At 40.8% G+C, this 24,929-nt stretch overlaps 1 protein-coding gene and 1 long non-coding RNA gene across 2 annotated transcripts in view; one reads left to right on the top strand and one right to left on the bottom strand.

The window, feature by feature from the left end:
• The window catches only part of LOC122966668, a 22,763-nt gene extending 9,588 nt beyond the window's left edge, over positions 1 to 13,175 (top strand). The window contains exon 2 of the long non-coding RNA XR_006398434.1: positions 13,135 to 13,175. This is a non-coding gene — a long non-coding RNA (uncharacterized LOC122966668). The remainder of the gene's footprint in view (positions 1 to 13,134) is intronic.
• On the bottom strand, positions 12,125 to 23,434 carry LOC122966655 (myosin heavy chain, fast skeletal muscle-like). The gene is made up of 40 exons (XM_044330925.1): positions 23,331 to 23,434; positions 23,025 to 23,247; positions 22,644 to 22,787; positions 22,397 to 22,553; positions 22,259 to 22,286; positions 22,067 to 22,178; positions 21,887 to 21,979; positions 21,743 to 21,806; positions 21,521 to 21,619; positions 21,327 to 21,430; positions 21,087 to 21,225; positions 20,864 to 20,982; positions 20,602 to 20,751; positions 20,350 to 20,520; positions 19,961 to 20,267; positions 19,596 to 19,666; positions 19,420 to 19,507; positions 19,213 to 19,330; positions 18,983 to 19,106; positions 18,748 to 18,884; positions 18,380 to 18,635; positions 17,883 to 18,125; positions 17,599 to 17,775; positions 17,349 to 17,494; positions 17,143 to 17,233; positions 16,646 to 17,035; positions 16,359 to 16,485; positions 16,155 to 16,273; positions 15,187 to 15,383; positions 14,878 to 15,061; positions 14,624 to 14,789; positions 14,321 to 14,445; positions 13,865 to 14,173; positions 13,581 to 13,784; positions 13,345 to 13,470; positions 13,087 to 13,257; positions 12,856 to 12,960; positions 12,666 to 12,761; positions 12,402 to 12,533; positions 12,125 to 12,244 (listed from the first exon to the last, which is right to left on the bottom strand). Exons 2-40 carry the CDS (start codon positions 23,226 to 23,228, stop codon positions 12,227 to 12,229), a joined length of 5,811 nt encoding a protein of 1,936 aa, XP_044186860.1. The 5' UTR covers positions 23,229 to 23,247; positions 23,331 to 23,434; the 3' UTR covers positions 12,125 to 12,226.
• Between the last annotated feature and the right edge of the window lie 1,495 nt (positions 23,435 to 24,929).

Below are 24,929 nucleotides of genomic sequence, written 5' to 3' on the forward strand. Positions count from 1 at the left end.
AAACATCTAAAAGTAAAATCCTTATCAGATGGGGGTCCTTGACGTTAAAACGTTTGAGAACCATTGATCTAGAGAATTCTTGAAATAACTTTCAATGAAAATGTGTACACATAAATTTCAGGTGCTAAAACGTGATGATGAAAATTTCCTATACATTGAATAGATTATAGTCAGTTGAGAACATACATTTTTAAAGTTTTTTTTTGCACCTTCAAGAAATTAAACTAATCTCAGTGCAATCCAATAGCTACATCAATTGTAAATTTAATACATGGATTCAATTAGGTCAGATTAAACCTAAATGATGTTCAGTAGGAAACTGGTGTTGTACATTACAGTTAAAGATCATATTATCCCTATACTGCTTTTTGACCTTCACCCCTCCCATTTATAGATATTTTGATTTTTAATCTTTCTGATGAATCAAATCAGGACGTGAAATGAGTATAATGTTGCATTTTGGGGTGGGAACTCCCTTTCTTGCATTATGCCACACAAGAATAGGCTACAATAAATTTGACTATTTTAAATCATTAGGGCCTGAGCCCCAAAGGGGCGAAGACCCTCTTGTATTTGTTAGGGCCCAAGCCCTGTTTGTTTCTTTCTTCTTTGTTTCTTTATTATCTCGCCACTTCAGACCTAAATTTGACCCCCTAAACATGCTCAAAAACTCACCAAATTTGGCATGCACATCAGATCTGGTGAAATATTTGATAAAATGTAAAAATTTACCCCCAAAGTGCCAAAATGTGCTCTCTAGCGCCACCTATGTAACTAAAATGGCCGCCACGGCCTGTAGGAATGTCATAGAGAGATCATATCAAAACAGACTTATTTGTCTCATCAAGACCTACAAATCATACACTGACACCCCTGACCAAAATCCAACAGGAAGTTTGCAATTAGCCTTTCAAAATAAGACTTTGCCTCAATTTTGGCCTCTGAACAAACGCTATGTCCTCCGAGGGTGTTAATGGTATCGACTTCAAACTTTGATACATGACTTATGACGCTGTGCTGAAAAAAAGTTGTTCAAAACTTTGAAATAACTCGAACAGTTTGGATTTTATAAGCCCCGAGACCTTTACAATGTAAAGCAATGGGGAGGCATGACCTTTCTGTCAAACAGAGGTTTCTGACATCTAAACTATAAGTCTGACCACTTTAAACCTGGATCAATGGATTCGCAACGGAATTTCCTACAAAAAAACATTATTTTTAATGTAAGATTTGGCCAAAGTAATGGGATTTATTAGGAGATTTCACAAGAAGAGTACTTTAACATTTCCCTCTCCAACTGAGAGGGAGAGAGAGAGGAGGGAAGGGGTGGGGTCTCCATATTTAAGACCATGAGCAAAAGTTCATTGCTGTTTCTTGCTGTAAGTGTGTTACAGAATAAATGGAAAACAAAGTTTTATTTGTCTCCCCCTTTTTTTGCTGATCCAAAAAATGATCCAATCCGTGACTCAAATCCGTGATACGATCCGAACCGTGAGTTTTGTGATGATGTATGTCGTGCACATAGATAAGAGTGTGTAATCATGTATTTGATACATGCATTAATACTTTCCGATGTGAACCTACACTTTTAGATCATCTCATACAAGAGAAGTTTTATGTTCACAGCACCAGGCTGGGTGGTAAGGTGGTAACCTTGGATGGGTAACAACAGCTGTCCACATTATTTTCCAATTAGAGTTCATTCTGACACCAAGTGTCCTTGTGTCTCCCCTCCCTGGTGGTGTGACCTGAGCAACTCTTTAAGAAGTGACTGTTTTCCTGTTTGTGCTAAGTTTTTGGTGCGATTGTATCCATATATACAATGTGCCAAAGGCTTCTCTGATATCAGATATTTGTTTTCAATAAACTTCATATATTCAAGTAAGCATCAACTGCAGCCTGTGGAGTCTCTTCAAAGTATTATTCGACAATTATTCAACAAGTACAAGATTTTCCACATAAACACCCATAACACGGAGACAGCATAGCATGTAGAGGAGAACTTCAAAGGTGATTCTTGCTTTGGACTTTTCATTTGGACTTTGTGGAAAGGAGAAGTGGAACAACAGGTTATTGAGAGTCCCTTGTAAGCACTATGTTTGTGTCAGTAGCTCAGCTTTACCTCAGGGGAACACCCCCAACTCCATGAGTGATGTCCAATGGTGAGGTTGACAATGACACCTGGTTAACCTCCTTCTTGGTGATCCTTCCTTGAATGATGTTCACAAGGTGAGAAGAATACTGAAAGGTTACTGAGTCCAGCTGCTGATGTCGTTAAACCTCTTGGAATCTCCTCACCAAGTGCTTATGTCACTCAGCTTGATTCTGCTTTTAGTGTCATGGAAGATGGAGAGGAGTTATTTGCTTGTATTTCTCAGCTTCATCCAAAGCAATGGAGAGAAACCCTGAGCATACTTGAACAGGTGTCACAGCCTCCTCACAAGGGCAATTTCCAGAGGGGGGGGCCTCAGCTGAAAATTCCAACAACCAGTTACTCAGACAGTTCTGTAGGGGCTTTTGGGATCAGAGCATCATCATAGGTCTGCATTTACAAAATGAGCAATCTACCATTATTTCCTGAATTCCTCTACATGTTGAGAACCGAGGAAAATCGCTTCTCAGCAAAGCTAGACAGAATGAAAAAGCGTTTACAAAAGCTACTGCACATGCCCATTACATTTTTGATACGCCCTCCTATAGTTGTGAGCCTCTCCCATCACCCAACACAAAGCAAAATGAGGCATCAAACCTTGAAAAGAAAGTGAATGAGCTAACTAAACAAGTTGGAAAGCTCAGCCAAAAATCACAGAACCCCACTCATAATAGTAAGCCTCCCCCAGTGCCGAAACCAAAACAAGATGAAACCTTTAAGACTAGCTAGCCCATCAAAAGGAGAGTGAGAGTATCTAAATGAAAGACTGCCTTGTGATTAGCAACAATAGCAAGAAGAGTCCTCTCAGGGTCCCTAGAATGCCAAGGTTGTGGTTCTGCTTTAAGTTCGGAGAAGTAACTCGTATTACAGCTAATTTTTCAAACAAAAAACCCCCACACTAGTTAGCAGTAAAAATGCAGAGCAGGGCCATCTCCATGTCTATCCTCATGGTGGCACTTTAATGGAGACTGTAAAAATGAGAGTGTCAAAAATATGGGTGGAGGGACATAGAGCCAGACTGGGACAGAACCATGACCATGAGATATATTATTAACACAAAGTTGTATTACAATACAAATATCTACCTATATTACATGGGTAACAAACACAGTATAAACCCATCTAACTATATATAGATATTGGATTTAATTGAATAGACAGTCTAATGATGTATACCAAAATACACCAAGTACAGGGTCAAATTAAAATATGTAAAATGTTATTACATTACACTTATTAGATATTATTTATATTACATTTACATCCACGTTGTCCATATGTAACTTAAATCCTTCATTAAAACATTATTTTTAATGTAAGATTTGGCCAAAGTAATGGGATTTATTAGGAGATTTCACAAGAAGAGTACTTTAACATTTCCCTCTCCAACTGAGAGGGAGAGAGAGAGAGGAGGGAAGGGGTGGGGTCTCCATATTTAAGACCATGAGCAAAAGTTCATTGCTTTTTCTTGCTGTGTGTTACAGAATAAATGGAAAACAAAGTTTTATTTGTCTCCCCCTTTTTTTGCTGATCCAAAAAATGATCCGATCCGTGACTCAAATCCGTGATACGATCCGAACTGTGAGTTTTGTGATGATGTATGTCGTGCACATAGATAAGAGTGTGTAAATCATGTATTTGATACATGCATTAATACTTTCCGATGTGAACCTACACTTTTAGATCAGTGAATGTTTTTAGTGTTCAGTCTTTCTAGTATTGAGCACTGATCTGAACCTGTATCACATTATAAGCTTTGTGGTACTTTATATATTTCTGTATACTAAGAAATACATAGGAAACACGTGTAAATCATGTGAAATCTTGTCTGTTTTTGACGAGAACATAAATCTGTTGTCACGGTAGAACAATACTATAAATTTGAATTTCACTTTGGTGGTAAAATAAGACATCTGAACCACTCCATGACTAAAATGAGCTCTTCTTTGTTTAGAAACAATATGTATATGCTAAATGTCTTTAAAGAAGCAGCCTTTACACCACTCAGGGGTTTTTGTTTTTGAAAGCCCCCAACCCCTCCGATTTCATCAGGTGGGGGACAGTGATATAGTTTGATGTGGTTTGTTGTAAGATTCCATGTTGGTTTTCCTCCTGTCCTCCCCAATTTTTTGAGTCACCAGCCGCCACTGGTGTGACGGTTGAATGCAGCTCATTTTTGTAGGATACAGCACAAAGGGCTATATACATACAGTACATTATATACAAACTTTGTATGAAGTTTGGTGTTATTATTATTTATTTTACAATAATTATAGGTCTTATATTTATAATTCAGTAGTGGGGATGACCTATGAGGGGAAGGGAAAAAATGGAGTGAGGGTGACAGTTTAGCGTTAAAGTGCTGTAGAAAAATACCATCAAAACTAAAATTTGTAGCTCTGTACTGCAGTTCTTCCTTTATTAGGGCCTGAGCACCTAGCGGTTCGCTCACACTCTCCATTCAAATATATGAGTATTTTTCTGTGTCCAGCTGCAGTTACTTATCATCTCTACACACCTGACAGTACACGTTTCAATCAAACTTTGACCAGGTCATGTGAGTTAAAGGTCTTTACTTTTCTAAAAATAGACTTGATGAAAATTAGGTAATTAATTTGTTTTACACACAAACTCATCAAGAGTTTTCAATTACTAATTGAAATGCAAGTGAATGGGCCCAAAACTTGGGCCCAAACACACACAGGTGTGAGCAAGGTAGACATGTCTCACCCTTCAGAAAATTCTCATCCTCACATCGTTGACATTTGATGTTTCGACATGACAGAGGAAGTTGCTATAACTTTATTGTAAATGCTCCAGTCTGCACCAAATTTCTCTCGGCCTGAACACGTCTACATGACAATATTCCATCTGTGATGCAAACTGGCTGAATGGCACCCCCTACGACATTTCAGCGAAGCAGCCCCAGAAGCGGGCAAAACAGTGGACAAAGGAAGTGATATTTATCTCCTTCTTGCACTGTCTGAAAACAGCCCGGGTCTGAAGACATCTACATGCCTGTAGGAGTATTAAATCTTTATTAATGAATTACTCGTCATTAGGGCACCACCTCCTTTTTGGTTAGGATTTGTTAGTGTCAGGAGGGAGCACTAACCCTTGTTCAGTTTAATCAATGAATCAGTCTCATAATCGTAAGTTCTTGTCCCAAACAGTGACCTCTGTTTACTCTCTCTCTGTAGCTCAAAGAAACAACCAAACACTTTTAGGATAAATGACAACATTTATTAATAGCTAAACGTCTTGAGGATACATGACAAAGCATAGATAATATAATATATACAGATAATATACAGAAAATAATAAATAAAAAAGAAAGTAAAATAAATGAATAAATAAGGCCTAAGAATGATGAAAATTAATAAAGAAAATAATTCAGCAAGAGTGACTCGAGGCTTAACGTGTTGTACCGGGAAATGCTGAGGAAAAAGCTAATTCAGCTTCTCTAAATAAATTCTTTAATTTTAACATTATCAACCCTTGATCACAAAGCCATGTCATGCCTTACTGTTGGGGTGTGTCGTCGTGGTAGAGGCGTCATCTTGGCAGGTCTAGCGTTGTTTGACGCAGTCACTGTTGCCTATTATTTCACATTAAAGCTGTAAACATATTCTTTTCATAATGTCCAAACATTCATGATATTTCTGATTAATAATGGCCCTGTCAGCTTGTATCATATTTGTAAAACCATTCAAAAACAGTTAAGCAATTTACATGATTCATGATAAAATCAGTTCTTCTAATAACAAACATTAACCTTCATATTAACACCTCATGATGTCTAAGCATACAACCTTCATTAGTTCAACTTTCTCAAACTATCTACACATCTTAAACCATCTACTGAAATAAAGTTTAAGCTATAGTGAAAGGAAATAAAGGTAGGCAGCACGTATGTGATTAGATTACTTTCAGAAACATATTTAAATATAAGTTGACACAACTTACTTCATAATATAAAAGCATTCAATGTGACCATTGTTTAACAAAAAATAAGAAACTTTAAACTCAAATCAGAACAGTATAAAAGGCAGTGGATTCACTGCCACTCTTATTCTTCTCACTTCAGCTTTGTCCAGTGCCCTGCCATCACCACTGCGGCCACTGCGGCCACTGCCTCTAGTCTGTCTCAACAACATCACTGAACTTCGAAAATCCACCTCCAACTTCAGTTCACTAATGTAGGACACTACATGTCTGCTTAGTGTCAACACTGTCTCCCATTGTTCCCGCCACTATCCTTCATGGAACCGGCATACTAGGTTTATCTCTCGGGTTAACCACCAGTGGCATTATCTCCTCCTTAATAAGGAGTAATTGTCATATGGCAGAAGTATTGGTTTTATTTGATTTTTTATATTTGATTTTTTTTTTGTTTGCTGTGCTTTTATTATGCATGATTTTAGATTGTATTTAGACTTGTTATTATTGTGCTTGCTTATATGTTTGTTTGCATGCTTTTAGTTTGAAATCTGCCATGTTGTGTTGAGAGTGTTTACTCCCTGCCACTGATTGCTAAACCCCTACACCTGTTTGAGCCCTTGTATTTGATAGACTTTGAAATTACCCAATGGGAAAGGAAACTGCAGCCTAACAAGCCAATGATGCACCAGGAGGAGGGACTAAAACAGTTGGGACACAAATAAAGTCCAGGGAAAAACAACATGGCGCAGCGCAGGAAAAAAGAGAAAACGGACAAAGGAATCAGGAGTGGAAGAACAGAAGAGCACGAGTCTGGAGGGAGGACGACAGCGGATGGGGAGCAGTAGTTAGCCTTGCCTGCAGTCGAGGTATGATCCAGGTGTGGGCAGCTTGGCCATGGAACCTCCCTCTCTCCCTTTGCATACCTAGGGGTAGAATCACGGGGGAAGGGGGAGAGAGGGAGAAGGGCCGTAAGCTGCCTCGCCATGGCAACCCGAGACTGCAGCCCTCCATCCATTCCCCTCCAGACAGCCAGAGGATGTGCCAGAGAGAGCCGGAGCAGAGCCAGAGCAGAGCCAACGTCACACAGCGTACTACGGCGCAACACACAACGGGCAGAGTACAAACTCTGCCCAAAAGTGTAAGTACAAGGAAAGGAGTACGCTTGGTCTTAGTGCAGGGCAAGTGTTGTGAGGGCAAATTACTGCTGATTGCATCTTGTGTCTTTAGTGAGCAGCAGTGGCCACGGCCCGTGTGGGGTGGCGGTGGCTTTGAAAAGACAGACTGGACTGCTGACCAACCTCCACCACGAGGAAAGGGCTGGTGTCTTCCCCACCTCCTTTTGTTTCAATATTTTATAGCTTAATCTACATTTTAGTAATTAGTAGTTTTATTAGTGTATTGTATTTCAGTATTTATTAGTTTTAGTAGTGCATTTATAGTTTTACTGTTTTTAGCCTAGTTTTAATTTATTGTATGATCCTGGCAATAAATCAATCCTTGACTGATACAGTTCTGTTGTCTTCCTTGGTTGCCACGTGTTGCTCTCTACCTGATTTTTATTTTAAACGAAACCCCTTCACTTTATTATATAATGCCCCAGGCCTTCACATGAAACAAGGAGAGGAGAGTTCATGTCTGTTTCTCTCCCCTCTGTTTTTTTTTTCCCGTGGGAAATACAGAGGAGAAATAACACATTGACAAAACATCAAATGCTGTGATGAGGCAACAGATGGTGATGCATTCATGGATCACACCATCAGTTCGGCCCTTTCGATATCGACTCCCATGGGCCAATCTTCCATTTATGTAAGGTTTGGAGGGACAAATACCACAACTTCCTGGCTGCCGCCCCCCCAGCTGGACACCCACCTTGTGACACAGTTTTATTAGGAATGGCGTCACAGCTTCGCATTAATGGAGTAGATGGACATAACACTGAGATTGGGTTATTCACTCCAGTTCTGCCGTATTCTTCCTCCATTCTTGGGCATCAAGGAGATGGCAGTGGGCCATCCAGTGGTTCCAGTGATTCCAGTGATTCAATGCGCTGCCTGCAAAGGAGGTTCGGCAGTCTGCACTTTGATCCCAAGAGGCATGCCGCATGGTGAACATCCCCCCCATTGGCAGAGGAGTACCTGGGTTACTGGGGGTCCCCACAGCATCTGTTGAAAGGGACACCGCTGGGCTGAGTGACCTCCTACATAGCGGCGTTCACAGATGTGTCCCTGAAGGAAGGGGGGAGGCACCTGTCTGGGGAGAGCGATAGGTGATGTGTGGCCTTCAGGGGAAAACCAACACATCAACCTCCTCGAACTTCAAGCAGTGCTCCTGGTTCTCCAGCACTTCCTGACTCTGGTTCAGGAGTTACAGGTGTTGGTGAGAACAGACAACCACACCATGGTTAACTACATCAACAGGCAGGGCGAGTCCAATCCACAGCCCTGTTGAAGATGGTGGAGGACCTGTTGTGTGGGCATCAGAACATGTCCTGTCTCTGAGAGCCCTACACATTTCGGGTCCGGAAAAGAGGGGCGCTGACCTCATGTCAAGAGGTGGCCCTCTAGCAGACCAGTGGAGGCTGCACCCCGAGGTGGTGCAGCAGATTTGAAACCGGTTCAGGGAAGCAGAAGTGGATCTGCCCACCAGTCAGAACAACACTCACTGCTGGTACTCCCTGATGCCGCAAGACAATCCACCCCTGGGAGTGAAGGCTGCTATACGCTGTTGGGACAGGCAGTAGTGTGTTTGGTTATTAGCAATAATTCATAATTATCATAGATAATTATGAATTATAAAAATAAGATATTGTTAACCTTAATCAATAATTCGGGCACCAACTGTTGGATTTGTGAGGAACACAGTTGATTATTTGCAATAATTATCAATTATCAAGGATAATTAACTAGTTATGACAATTAATAGAATTATTAATATGAATTAAGAAATACGGGGCACCACCCGGAAACCGGGACCAATAACCAAACAAGGTAGTCTCATAAAAGTTCACCTAGAATGTTAATATCTGAGAGATATCAACATTCCAGGGTGAACGAAGAAGGGTCGAATTCGAGCTCTGACTCCTTCAATCAGCCACTTTTCACAATATGTTACACAATAATGACAAAAGAACTTCTCTTTAAAGATATAACAGTGTTTATTAAACTTAGCAAAATTAACAAAGTTAACAAATGCTTCATTCAATAAACAACTATCCTAAAATCTAATCCTACCAAACAAAACACAAACAGCTATGTACAGGGTTGGACACATGCAAGGGAATGCATGTATGTGTGTGTGTGTGTGTGTGCGTGTGCGGCAAGATGGCGACGGTGCCTGACGTGATGACGTCGTCGGTCTGCGACGCAGACGTGACTATGAAAGGAAGTCACGTCGCACGAGAACGGATGGCAGAAATATGGCGGTGTCTTGGTTAGACAGGAGCAAGATGGCGCCGTCTAGTGGTCGGCATCTTGCACTCACGCAATTCTGTGAAAAGCACACGTGTCTGATGGCGGATAAGGAAAGACAAAGCAAAGTTTTGTCCGACGTTATCTGACCATCAGATGCGCAAAAAGATGTCGGTGCGTGTATGTGTGTGTGTGCGTGTGCGTGTATGTGTTAGTCAGAAGAGAGAGGGAAGAAGGAGAGAAAGCGAGCGTGAGAGGAAGAGAAGCGGTTCCTTTGTCCACAGACAGTGCGCGTACAGACGGCAGTCTGTGACGCACGTAGTCTGGTTTCTGATCGACAAAGCAACTTACTTTCTCACTCATGATGGCACAAACACAGCGGTAGTCCCGAGCGGGACAAACACAAAACAGTCTAGCGTGGTGAACACAACTAAACAGGCAACAAACTTAAAATACTCCTAAGAGTAAAGCAGGAAAAATGGACTCGGTGGTCGGTCAACAACACAACAAACAAAAGCAAAAGCTAAATGCTAAACAACAGCAACTGATGCTGATAGGAACACACAAACAGTCCATACAGTTCACAAAGTTCAGAGTTCAGAGGCTTGTCTGGGCAGCTACTGAGGCAAAGTCTGAGGCAAAGTCTGAGGCAAGGTCCGAGGCAAAGTCCGAGGCAAAGTCAGGCTAGTGACAGAGGTAGAGTCTGGCTAGTGACAGAGGCAGAGTCTGGTCAGTGTTCTGACAAAAAAAGAAGCGTTTCTTCCTTCTTGAGGGAATTTGAGGACGCTGGTTGCAGCAGCGGTCTCTCTCGGATCCGGGAATGTGTTCTGGTGAACACGGGCGAAGTCTCGTCTCGTCCGGCGAGGGGAGTCTTCGATGAGGGGAAAACACGTGCCTGGGGTACCCCCTTTAGTCAAGCTGACTCACAGAGGAACAGAAGTTACCCCTAGCTCAGTGACATGGGAAAGGCGTGTGCTTCAGGGCACGTTCAGTTTTAAAGGGGCGGTGATGTCATGGCTGCGTCATCAGGACACTCCGCTGTGCAGGAGTGTCTCCGCCAATGAGAGACTGTATGTTGACTGTTCCCTGCTGAGGTGTGAAAATCGCAAAGCATCCTTGGAAATGGAGTTTGCAATGGACTCCCATTGTCTGTAAGCAGCATTTTGGTGCTATTCCTTTGTCTCGGGGGAAACAAAGGAAAAAGCACCTCGTGGTCAGGCCTCACAGGTTACATGTAGGCCCTCTCCGTGTGACCTCATGGTTTGAGGCCCAACAACGCCTTTCCCCCTCTTCGTCTCATTCCCCCTCTACTGAAGAGAGTGAGACAATAGCAGCTATTCGTGGTGACCACAGCAGTGCTACTCTCAGATCAAACCCCTCCTTTGTCCCCAAGAACATAAGGAGTTCATTTAGGTCGAGAACTATTTAGCTAGAGGCATTTTTCCCTCCACCCTCAATGTCATTTCAGGGAGGCAAAATTACATCTATTATGCCCAGTACGTGCATTGTCATGTTATGTTGAATGCACAGCCCCCATTCGGCGCACTGAACAGCTGTTGTGTGTGCTATGGAGAATGAGTGGCTCGTAAAGGCCTATTCAAGAAGCACCTAGCTAGTTGGCTTTGTGAGTGCATCTCCAAAGCCTACTGGCAGGCGGGTGAGGACCCCCCCACCATGGCCGAGTGCATTGCACATGTGGTGTAGCAGCGTCAATGGCCTTATTCAGTGGGTTGAGTTTCAAGGACATGCATGGCAGTGTCCTGGTCTTGGTTAGCGTCTTCAAGATGGCGACTCAAGACTTGTGAAAAGGGTGGTGTGAGTGTCAGCTGTGGTACACCTGATCCATAATGACTCAGGGAATGAGGTGTGCAGGGTGTCTGTTGTATGGTTTTTGACCTCTGCCATGGTCCACCCAGTTTTATGTTCATGTTAACTGGGCTGGGTTGGGCCCCCTACTGCTCTCCTGAAGCAGCTCGGATTATAAAGTGGTAGGAGGGCCGCGGCAACTAACCTATAGCCACTTGAGCTCATTGAGGCTGTCTGATAGGTTCCTCTTCCATAGAGTCCAGTAGAGGGCTCCGCCTGTGCTTATAGATCTAGGGTTACAATATCGTAACTTTCGTTATACAGAATGGTGAACATATTTTTGTTAATGGTATGGTGAATAGAGTAACCAAGTTCATTATCCATCGGTTTGGATAACTGCCAATGTATTGTAATGTAATGTAATGCAATGTAATAGGAATTAATTTTGGCTTTGAAGGTTATATTTTGCCAATGATGATGTATTTATGTTTAAGTTATGCTTTCTGTCTCTGTAAATTGTGAAGGTGTCTTTTAAGCTTGGAGCTGACACTGCCATCACTCTTCCAAAAAGTGATGCTAAGCAGAAGACAGTTTCATTTTACTGGACATTACCATGTGGGTAAGAATCATGACTATTCCTAGTGAAGGAAAATGTTAATGTTGAGCTTAAAGACCTCCCCATCCAGACAACTAGATTCTAGCACAAGTTCTAGCCAAGTTAACTGTAGTTCCACCTAGTTACTGTGTTAAATACTGCGTGCTCAAGCGTGACTTAAAGAGAAACCAGAGTAAATAATACAGACTGAGTATTATTAAATTATGAGGAAAAAGTTTATTGAATGAATACATTGTAAGAAGATAATTCAACAGCTAGTTCATATTTTATGAACTCTGTTGAAAGGCGCCAAAAGGATGTCTCTTATTCAGCAGCATCAGACTAGAAAGAAAACAAGAAAAAAAGATTCACTATGTATTCTTACAATAATAAATAAATTAAAAATGGTATAGAAATATTTAGCTTATAAATAGACTTAAATAACCCCATTAAATTAAGATGCCCGCAGAATAATTTTTGTAAAATATCATGTGGTTACCTTTCCATGATCACGGCTCTTGGCTCTCAGCTTGTTGACCTGGGACTCAGAGATGTCAGCGCGCTCCTGAGCTTCCTCCAGCTCATGCTGGACCTTCCTGAACCTAGACAAGTGAGTGTTGGCCTGCTCCTCCTGTTAAGGGTTGAGAATTGAAGTATGATGATGATGTATTTTTTTGAACATGACATCATATTAGTATGCTTTCTTTCTGTTATTGATTTGTGCTACATTCCTATATGAAAAATTACAAAACATTTGACTCACAGCCTCCTCAGCTTGTCTCTTGTAAGCCTTTACTTTGAGCTGCAGCTTATCCACCAGATCCTGAAGTCTATGCACATTCTTCTTGTCTTCCTCAGTCTATACGAAAAAAGGAGTGTTATGAATGGAATACAGAAAGAAAATTATGAAATTAGAAAAAATCAGAATAGTTTTTAGTTAAATGAGAAATTACCTGGTAAGTCAGCTCCTTCACTCTCCGCTCATATTTGCGGACTCCCTTAATAGCATCAGCTCCACGTCTCTGCTCGGCATCAACTTCGGTTTCCAGTTCACGGACCTGTAATGTGATGTTATACAGTTTGTGAAAACCTTGTTAAGGGATTTTAGTAGTGAGAAAGATTTAATTTATTCCATACATTGAAAGTGTGATTAACATCCTAAAGTGAATATATTATGAGCATACCCTTGACTCCAGTTTCTGGAGCTGCTTCTTGCCACCCTTCATGGCGAGGTTCTCAGCCTCATCCAGACGGTGCTGCAGGTCCTTGACTGTGACCTCCAGGTTCTTCTTCATCCTCTCCAGGTGAGCACTGGTGTCCTGCTCCTTCTTCAGCTCCTCAGCCATCATGGCAGCCTGAAATGATGGGCATCAAGCATAAACAAATATTTGGGGAGGTGAAGTTGAATTTTATAAAAAGAGGACTCATAAACATGAACTCACATCAGTGATAGCCTTTTTGGCTTTCTCCTCAGCATTTCTTGATTCCTGAATAGTGTCGTCCACTTCACCCTGAACCTGCACAAGGTCAGACTCCAGCTTCTTCTTGGTGTTCAGAAGACTGGTGTTCTGAATATTAAAAAAGTCACATTTAATTTGATATTGGTTATCTATACCAAAGTTTGTATATATACTCTCTTCATTCTGTAGAAAGACATTTTGAATTAGTGAACATAAACCTGAGAGTGAAGCAGTCCGACACGCTCACTAGCATCAACCAACTCCTGCTCAGCCACTTTGCGTCCTCTCTCTGTCTGCTCCAGAGCAGCTCTCAGCTCCTCGATCTCCGCCACCATCAGGCCATTTCTGCGATCCACCATGGCAGCCTGCTCCTTCATGTCTTCATGTCCTCTGATAGCATCATCAAGGTGCAGTTGGGCATCCTGACAACATGTGGAGGAAAAAAGAGTTAACTTTCTTTGCTCTTCAACATTCATTTATGCATTGATTAGACAAAGCTCACCTTGAGCTGTCCCTGGACATTCCTCAGTTGTTTCTGGGACTCAGCAGCCTGCCTGTTGGCATGGCTCAGCTGAATCTCCATCTCATTCAGGTCTCCCTCCATCTTCTTCTTGACTCTCAGGGCATCATTCCTGCTCCTGACCTCAGAATCGAGAGTGCTCTGCATGGAGTCAATCACCCTCTGGCTGTTCCTCTTGATCTGCTCCATCTCCTCGTCCTTTTCTGCAAGTTTCCTGTCAACCTCACCTTTGATCTGGTTAAGCTCAAGCTGAACACGGAGAATCTTGGCTTCCTCATGCTCCAGTGTGCCCTAAAGGAAAAAAATTGAACATGTACCTAAAGGTTACTAGTCTTTCTCAGAAAAATTAAAGTGAAAATCAAATGAATACATGCCATTACATACATGCTTTTGTATTTTATCACATAAGTGGTCTAATGTTGTAATTTAGACTTTTACCTCTGCTTCCTCCAGTGCTGACTGAATTTCAGTCTTCTCGGTCTCCACAGTCTTCTTGGCTTTCTCCAGCTCATGGATACTCTTTCCGGTTTCACCAATCTGTTCAGTCAGGTCTGAGATCTCCTCTGTAGTACACCAAAATCCAAAATCCAGTTTAGAGAAACTTAGACTATGCTGTATACATTATATCTAGAAAATTAGGTTTTAACACCACAAAACCTCATGGCCCACACCTAGAGAAGTCAAGGAAGAATGCTTACAATCAATATAATAGGTATATTAAATATCATGGGATTAACATACGCTGCAGGTTCTTGTTCTCTCTCTTCATGGTCTCCAGCTGATCCAGAGCCTCCTCGTAAGAGTTCTTCATCTTGAACAGTTCAGTGCTGAGAGAGCGAGCCTCCTTCTGGGCTCCTTCCAGCTCTGCCTGGCCCTCCTCATATTTCTGTTTCCATTCTGCAAGGACCTAGAATGATATAGATGAATAACAATGATTAATTACTAAGAAATATTTGTGTTTCACTCGTATCAGTGTGGTTTTGATTTCCTGTTACCTTATCAAAGTTCCTCTGTTTCTTGTCAAGGTTGGCAGCCAGACCATTAGCTCTCTCTACATCAATCATGAGGTCCTCCACCTCACCCTGTAGCCTCTGCTTGGTCTTCTCCAAAGAGGCACACTTTGAGTTCACAGCCTCAATGGACTCCTCAGCATCCTGCAGACGCTGGGCAAGCTTTTTCCTGTAGTGAGGAAGTATTCGTTTACATTCAATTGCATATTGATAGCAAAATATGTGGAATGTTATCTGGAAAAGCAAGCAATTGAATTGAAAACTAATTTAAATTCTAAAAAGGTAGTGACTTACTTGGCCTCCTCCAGCTCCTCAGTGCGCTGGATAGCATCAGTCTCATATTTGGTTCTCCACTGAGCCACTTCGCTGTTAGCCTTGGACATTCCACGCTGCAGCTCAGCTTTAGCCTCTTGCTCCTCCTCAAACTGCTCTCTGAGCAGGTCACAGTCATGGCGGGCTGACTGAACACCATGGGCCAGGGCATTCTTTGCCTGATGAACATGGCAAGAGGTATTTTAATTGATCTATTAAATATAGAAATATCATCTATTTCTATCAATCTTGTTTAAATACAGTTTGTCATGGTGGCACATGTTGATTGAGTCATTTAGTTTTGGATAATTTACTTTTACATCAGATTTGCTATTTAGTGTAGTGTGTGGGACTGGGATGTTAGGAATTCAGGTGGAAGGTGCTTGGTGAGGAAGGAGAAACAGGTGTGTTAGTGGGAGGTGCTTAAGTCATAAAAGACAAGGCTGAGGAGTAGCAGCAACACCCCATGAAGAGGATTAGATCCAATTCCCACAAATCCCCTGGTCAGTTATATGGTAATATGGTGATAACATTCCTAAACAGGCAATCCAACATTCACAGCCACTAAGCCACTAAGGTGTAACACTGCATTAAGAGAAATAGGTCCTATTCCCACAAATCCCCTGGTCAGTTAAATGGTAATATGGTAATAAAACAACCCAACATTCACAGCCACTTTGCGCAGTGATTGGCCAGGTATGGTGGTAGGAAATGAAGCATAAGTTTGAATTTCTCTCTCAAGCTCTTTTTTTTGCTTTCTAACATGATCGGATGACATGTTGCAAGACCTTTTTTTCTTTTTTTTATGCTTAACAGCTAGGAGATCTGGTGGGTTAGTAGTAGGTGAAGAGTAACAGGTGATTGACTACATTTGAAAAGGAGGACTCATTTCATCCCTTGTTAAAAGCTAATAATAGTACATAGTATAGTAACATTTAAACTTGTTATACCTTCACTTCTTCCTCAATGTGTCTCTTCAACTCCTCAATTTGCTGAGTGTAAGCCTGCTTGCCCCTGGTCAGTTGGGAAACAAGAGCGTCTTTCTCCTCAATCTGGCGGGAATACTCACCTGAATGATAAATTGTAAATGTGTTATTTATCAAAATGATCATTACTTTTATTTTTTTTACTATTTTTTATTACAAGTGACTCACCATTCTCTGTCTGCAGTCTTGCCCTCTGTGCACTTATGTCATTCAGCTGGCGCACATTCTCATCGTTTTTGGCCTTCAGCTCACTCAGCTGGTCCTCAAGAGTTCTGCACATTTTTTCCAAGTTGCCCTATCAAGAACACAACATTATGTATTTAAACATATTTACATGAACAAAGAAAATGCTGAGCATTTATCTAAGTTGAAAGTTACTGCCATACTATCCATTATAGTTCATATTTATAAGCATAATAAAAGGCAAATATTTCAGTTATACACAAAACACCCACTTTGGATTTAGCTATAGCCTCCATGTTACTGGAGAGGTCATCAATCTCCATCTTGTACTCGCTCTTCTCCTTCTCAAGCTTCTGTTTGACACGCTGGAGGTTGTCGATCTGCTCTCCCAGCTCTGCAACACTGTCGGCCTGTTTCTTGCGGAGAGATGCTGCGGTAGCTTCATGCTGCAGGGTTGACTCTTCAAGGTCACGGCGCAGCTTCTGGAACTCAGCCTCACGCTTCTTGTTCATCTCAATCTGAGCGGCTGTTGCTCCACCAGCTTCCTCAAGCCTCTCACTGATCTCCTCAAGTTCCCTGGAGAGGTCAGCCCTCTGCTTCTCCACCTTAGCCCGAGCAGCCCGCTCAGCCTCAATTTCTTCTTCCAGCTCCTCAATACGAGCCTAAGTTTGATGATAGTAATATCAAGAAGGCTTGTTAACTGGAGCATATTGTAACAAGTGGTTTTTCAGTACAACATTAGAGTATAACATTCATGTCAAATACTAACTTGGAGTTCCTTGATCTTCTTCTGAAGCTGAGCACCAAGAGACTGTTCATCCTCAATCTTGCTGAGCAGCTGGCTGGTCTCAAACTCCTTCCTAGAGGAGGAAAAAACAGTTATTGCTGTTATAGTTTTAGTTTTGACTCAGGATCATTGTGTTGTATTATGGCACGAGTTTAATGTAAGGGTTAAAGATGAAAAAGAAAACTTACTTCTTGATTTTCTCCTCAGATTGCTGCTTGTCATTCTCCAGATCCATTATGGATTCCTGGGCCAGTTTCAGATCTCCCTCAAGCTTCCTCTTGGCTCTCTCAAGGTCCATACGGAGCTTCTTCTCTTGCTCCAGTGATCCTTCAAGCTTTTGAGATAATATTATAAATTTGACATGAAATAATGCTTTAATTTTTTATCATGGAATGTCAATTCTAACACACAAGATTATCAAAAGAAATGTTTTCTCACATCATCCACTTGCTGTTCCAGCTTTGTCTTGGCCTTGGTCAGAGTGTTGACTTTGTCTTCCTCTGCCTGGAGATCGTCCAGCGTTTGCTGGTGAGCCTCTTGGAGGGCTTTCTTCTCCTTGGTTAACTTGGCAATAGACTCATCTTGAGATGCCATCTCCTCTGTCAGGTTTTTCACCTGGAAGTGTCAGGCAAGGTGCATTATTTCCATCACTTTATACGTTTGAAAGGTAATTTCATATACTTTGTCATTTTTTATAAATGTAGGTTTAAACTTATTCCAACCTTGTTTTCAGTTGCATGTTTCTCCTTCTCCACTTTAGCCAAGGTGAGCTCCAAGTCATCAATATCTTTCTTCAGCTCAGAGCATTCATCCTCCAGCTTCCTCTTCTTGCCAGTCAGCTCAGCATTGATTTCCTCTTCATCTTCCAGTCTCTCAGTTGTCTCTTTGAGTTTGGCCTCGAGTTGGATCTTGCTCTTAATCAGACCTTCACACCTTTCCTCTGCATCTGAGAGGTTCTCAACTTCCTACAGTACATTTTGAATAAAGTGTAAATCAATAAGTCAGTTATTCTCTGAATATATATAATTTCAGGATTAATACAAAAAAATAAATATACATTTTTAATATATTCATTAACATTTGTCAATCTAAATGCTTGGTAAGGCACATAGAACATGAGATGACCAGAAGATTATGTGGCGTCTTTAAATTTCACCTAGATATTTGAAAATGTTAGTGACAATGTTCAATTACTATAGTGTGGATGTATCCTACTTACAGAAGCCACTTGCAGTTGCAGGTCATTCTTTTCCTGCAGCAGGGAAACCATCTTCTCCTCCAGCTCCTTCTTCTTGGCCAGGGCAGTGGCCAGGTCTGTTTTCATCTTCTCATAGTTCTCCTTCATGTTCATCAGCTCCTTCTCAGTCTCAGCGCTCTTTAGAAGAGGCTTGATCTTGAAGTACAGATTCATCCATGGCCAGTTTTTGACATTCATGAATGAACGGATATTGTACTGAATAGAGAAGACAGCCTCTCTGGAAAATTGATATAAATAAAGTGTCATTTTTACTGCAACGTGACTTAACAAAAACAGCTGTATCTATTTCATTGGACAGAACAGTTCAGTGTACTGTATGACAATCATACCTCCTCTCCATCATCTTAACAAACTCCGTCCTCATGAGGAATCCTCTGCAGAGAGCCTGAGTCATGGTTACCAGATTAGCCAGTTTCTCATCTCTCATCTCCTCCAGTGTACCCAGCAGACCAGCTTTGAAGAACACCTGTGTGGTTGTTTGAAGGAACTCAGTCATCAGCACAAATTGATACAAAAGGACATATGTACATGGCATATCTATTGAAATTGTTGATAGAAATTAACCTTAGTGTGCCCAAACTTGTACTGAGTGTGATCCACATCAATGGAGCCTAGCAGCTTCTCTGCAGCTTTCTTGTTGTCAATGAACTGTCCCTCAGGGATGACGCTGGCATTTAATACTTTGTATCTACAAGACAACATTATGTTGTTACTTACAATGACTCCACATCTTGGCCGGCTGTTTTAACTCAGCTGAAATCAACTTGACTTGCTTATATTAAAAATGGCATCACCTCTGCTTGAAGTCACCGTAGAGGATTCTGCTGGGGAAGCCCTTTCTGCAAATTCTGATGCCTTCCAGCACACCATTACACCTTAGCTGATGGATGACCAAGAAGTTCTCCATAAGACCTGAAAGTTGCAAACTCATACTGTTTCAAATATTTCTTTTAATCACTATGTCACATTTAGTGTGCAAAGCTGGGCTATGTGCTTCTAACCTGGGGTCTTAGATTCATTAGGAATCAGGCAACGGACAAAATGAGGGTGAGTGCTCCTCAAGTTGGTCATCAGCTTGCCCAAGTTCTCCTGTGGATCAACAACACAAGATAAGCGGTCAACAATATTTCAAGATGAGGTTTTTAATTAGTATCAAAAAAAATGAAACAATTCATACCCTGAAAAGAGCAGACACAGTCTGGAAGGAACCACCCTTCTTCTTTCCCTTTTTGCCGCCGCCACCAGCCTCTGTTTTCACAAACATTAAATTTAATTAATGGCACAGAATAAATAACTTCGTAGAATTTCTCCTAAGTTTTCTTCTCTGTGGAAATAGTATTTTTTAATTAAGTCAAATGCGTGAATATATTACCACAGAGTACTCATCAGCTTTATACTATGCCTGAACCAAGTGTAACAGACACACAGTTTCTAATTTCTTACCATCAGCTCCACCGTGTTTTGCATACATTTTGCAACATAAACCATCATCTGTACTGATACTCAGAGTTTCTCATCACTCTGCTCAATCTAATTTCTCACCATCAGCTGCACCATGTTTTGCATACAGGAAGGCCAGAAGTTTGTTTGAGGCCTTCTGATAGAGCTGGACAACTGAGTCATTCAGGGGGTCCTTGTTCTTGTCCAACCAGCCAGTGATATTGTAGTCCACTGTACCAGCATAGTGAACCAGGGAGAAGTGAGCCTCAGGCTTGCCCTTTGCAGGTTTTGGCTTCTCAAAGGCCTTGGTCTTTCCAAGATGCTGATCATGCAGCTTGTTCTTGAAAGTTGTGTCAGAGGCCTTGGGGAACATGCACTCCTCTTCAAGGATGGAGAAGATGCCCATTGGCTGAGGAAAAAAAAATTCACACCATGGAAGCAATCATTTGCACATGAATCAAGAAGTCACTTCGACCCGATTGACTACTTACCTTCTCAATAAGCTCAATGCAGGCAGCCAAGTCCATACCGAAGTCAATGAACTCCCAGACAATGCCCTCTTTCTTGTACTCCTCTTGCTCCAGGACAAACATGTGGTGGTTGAAGAACTGTTGCAGTTTCTCATTGGTGAAGTTGATGCAGAGTTGCTCCAAGCTGTTGAACTGCAATTACATGAATGTATTAAATTGCATGTCAAAAAATTGTTGATCTTTGAATTGCTCAGACACTTTTCAGCCACTCACATCAAAGATCTCAAATCCAGCGATATCCAACACTCCAATGAAGTATTGTCTTGGCTGCTTTGTGTCCAGCATCTCATTGATACGGACGACCATCCACAAGAACATTTTCTCATAGATAGACTTGCACAGAGCCATGACAGAATTGTGGACCTAGAAATAAACATTTTAGAGTGAGATTTTGTCAGAATCATATTTTCATGTCAAAATGCAAATATTGCCCTTTTATATATTATTTTCAAACAATACATTTTCTTTATCTTACCTGTGGGACAGTCTGACCTTTGGTCACCATCTCATTTCCGACCTTGACTCTAGGGTAACACAGAGCTTTCAGCATATCAGCTGAGTTCAGGCCCAGGAGGTAGGCGATTTTATCAGCCACTGATGGAAACAAACCTTTAGCTATCTGTGAACTGGGACATGTTTACAAATATGTTACATACTAACCCTTGGTAGATTTCCTAAAAGACATCTATCAGAATTACCCTCAGTGCCATCAGGTTCAGCCTGCTCCTCACGCTGCTTTTGCTTGAATTGCATGTTGCCATGGTGCATCACAGCACCAGTCAGCTTGTAGATGCCCATCTTCTCCTCAGCAGTGAAGCCCAAGATGTCAATAGCAGTCTACATTGTACATGAAGCAAAGTTTGAAACATTTTCCACAGTTGTCTCAAGCATGCAAGATCTATTTAACTAAAATGTTGTTTTTTTGTTTGTTTTTTTACATCTGTTGCAATGAACTCCTCCACATCATCGATGCTTTTGACAGTGATTTCACCCTGACTGACCATTGGGTAGTCATAGGGGTTGGTGGTGATCAGAAGACCCTCTAGAGGAGCACAGTAACGATACCTATTATTGTTTAGTGTTGTCTTTGGTATTATTTCAATGTCATTTTCAAATTTGCATAGTAACATACCCAGGAGCTCAGGCTGGTGGCCAGTCATCAGCTGATAGAAGATGTGGTAGCTCCTCTCAGCAGACAACTGGAAGGTTACACGAGACTTCTCCAGCAGATCTAAGAAAAACGAATTTAAGGAGAGACTGTGAGATTACTCTATTTCATTGTAATACTATTACTTTATCAAAGACCAGATTATAGCCCAGATGAGGCTTGAGTCATACCATGGTTGAAACTTACATGTTTCAATATCAGCTGAAGCCAGCTTTCCAGAAGAGCCAAAATGGATTCTGATGAATTTACCCTAGAGAGCCAGATCATTGATAACATCAGTTTTTGCAATTTAGTAAGAAAATACCTTGACATGTTTCCTGGATTACTTACAAAACGAGAGGAGTTGTCATTCCTCACAGTCTTGGCATTACCATAGGACTCCAGCAGAGGGTTGGCTGCAACAATTTGGTCCTCAAGGGAGCCCTGCAAGAGAGGATTTGAGTTACACAAGCTAAACATTCAAATTAACTATCCTCTGACGAACAGTTTTACCTTAAACAACCAATTTACCTGCATCTTGCCAGGTGTTGGCTCAGCCTTCTTGGCTCCAATAGCTGCAATTGTTGCAAAGTATTGGATGACACGCTTGGTGTTGACAGTCTTTCCTGCACCGGATTCTCCACTGGGGTATAAGAGACACATGTCAAGAATCTGCTTTATCGTCATTATATGATTTAGCATTACAGTTTCTGTTATACTTACGTAATCAGGATAGACTGGTTCTCACGATCTGAAATGCAAACAAACATTTCACATGAATTCCATTTTTGTAATTCCTTCAATACACTCATGTTCAAGTTTAATTCCTACACAATTTAACACTGCTAACTTTGACCTTACCTGTGTGCATGAACTGATAGGCATTATCAGAGATGGAGAAGATGTGAGGTGGTGCCTCAATCCTCTTCTTGCCTCTGTATCCTCCCACAACTACAGCATCATACACTGGAAGCCACTTGTAGGGATTCACAACAACGCAAAACAGCCCAGAGTAGGTCTGTAATAGCACAAATAGAAAATAAACATAGTGTTAACATTTAGATATGCAGATATAAATGCACATCACATTAGTAAAGTGGAGACTCACGTAGATCATCCAGGATGCAAAACGCTCTTTGAGGTTATACAACACACAGGGCTCGTTGAGGTGGGTCATCATGGCCATGTCCTCAATTTTATCAAACTTTGGAGGGTTCCTGGGAAAGATTTCATCTTCTTTCACAGTGAGTGTCTGAAGAGATATAGTAAAAATACAGTAAAAATGTTTTTACTAAAAATTTTTTTCTTCAAATTTAGAGTTAATCAGATGGATGTCCTTGTTAACCACTGTGTCAGTATGAATTTAAAACCACTACATGTTTTCCTAAGATATAGTTTTAAATAAATATTAATGGAAAGAATGGCATCCTCCTTCAATGGAAATAGATGGGAAAATGTTGTTAAAAAAGTAAAATAATGAATTGCCTACCTTACCACAGTCTGTTTCAACTGTGGCTTTGCCACCCTCTTTATTCACAAGTTTACCCTTGAGATACATCTCCTCCTTTTCAGTCACAAAGACGGCGGTTTTGGCATCAAAAGGAGCGGTTTGTGCTTCAATCCTCTCCCTCTCTGGCTTCCGGAGGTAGATGGCCGCCGGGCCATAGCACTCCATCTCCGCGTCTGTGCTCATGGTGGCACTTTAGTGGAGACTGAAAAAATAGAGTTAAAATATCAGCATGATGTCGTAATGGTGTTGTATCCATCTGATGTTGGAGATTTTGACATCTTTTACCTCAGCTGGTTCCAAAAAATGATGAGTGGTAGAGTATCTGGTGGAGTCAAGATGCTATAAATAAGATGATTAAATGTGAGTACAATCATTTTTTTCAGTTTGGTTTTCTCACTTTAAATCTTCCTGGTAGAATATCAGTTTGAGAGCAGTCCAGCATGAGGGTGGTAAAACTTATTCAGATTTAACGAATAAGTGCTAGCTGAATTCAGCTGAATCATTAAAGTTCAATTCTCTCCTATCCCCTCAACTGCCCCCCACACCTAGAGAAATAGTACTGCTCTTAATGATCACTTAGTATAGAGTATGTGTTGAGACAGGATGTGTACTGCACATCAACACAAATGAATTAATTGTGCAATTTCTGGAAAAAAAAAGAAAGAAACTACTTAAATGTTTTAAGAGTATTTTAAGTGAATGGTTTTGGAAAACAGTTGCCAACTCATTTCAGGTATTGCTCAAAATAAGTTTCACATGCCAAATGAACATCAGCCAGTTGCTACATTTGATACTAAAGAAGTTATTAAAGAAGCATGATACAAGTGTCCTGGCAGATCTTGAAGGCTTATGCCCATTATGGCATGTTTGATTTGAATTCGGCTCACCAAAGAAAATATAATATATAATATATAAAAATATAGCAACATTTAACCAATATCATGAGGAGAAATAGTACTGCTCTTAATGATCACTTAGTATAGAGTATTTGTTGAGACAGGATGTGTACTGCACATCAACACAAATGAATTAATTGTGTGATTTTTGGAAGAAAAAAAAAAGAAAGAAACTACTTAAATGTTTTAAGAGTATTTCAAGTAAATTGTTTTGGAATAATATCTGCTCAAGAATACTTAAATATGACATGAAATTTCACCTGAATATCACTTAAAACAAAGATAACTCTGACAAAGAATCATTGACAATATGCATTAGTAATTAGCAACACATAAACTTTACCCACTGATCAATAGGAATTCAAACCAAGATCATAGTCGATACACTCACCTGTGTTGGGTGCCTACCAGTTCATGCAGAAGTCCAGGGCTGCCTCTTTTATAGAGGGTGGGAGTGCTTGATCAGCTGTAGTCTCACTCAGTTTGGTCATGGCCTCATCCTGTTGCTTGTTTTGTGGCAGTGATGTTTATGCAGCTTGTAAGCATTTTAATTTGTAACTAGAATTTGAAAACTACATAATGCAGCATGATGTTGTACCAATTGATTTGATTTCATCACAAATGTGAATGTGACACACAATATGGGTGTTAAAATACTGAATAAAATGTAAAATTTGACCATTGTTAAGTAGGATAATGGAAATTTATAGTAGAATGGACTACTTTGCTAAGAAGTTCAATTTAAATTATACTGAAGGCAAATACCTTCCTCACAGTTAAAGTAATTCTAATTTATTTTCAACATGCTTGCTTTCGTAGGAAATGTTGACTATGAACACATTCTCTTAAAAGACAAAAAAGACAAATTGTAGAGTAGGAGAAGGACAGTTAGACATGCACACATACTTAAGTAAGACTTCAGTAAACCAAATAGGACCCAAGGGTCTGCTTAAGTAAGCATGAATATAAATTTATTTAGAGTGAAAGA

Source organism: Thunnus albacares, chromosome 17, assembly GCF_914725855.1.
Source record: "Thunnus albacares chromosome 17, fThuAlb1.1, whole genome shotgun sequence".
NCBI lineage: Eukaryota > Metazoa > Chordata > Actinopteri > Scombriformes > Scombridae > Thunnus > Thunnus albacares.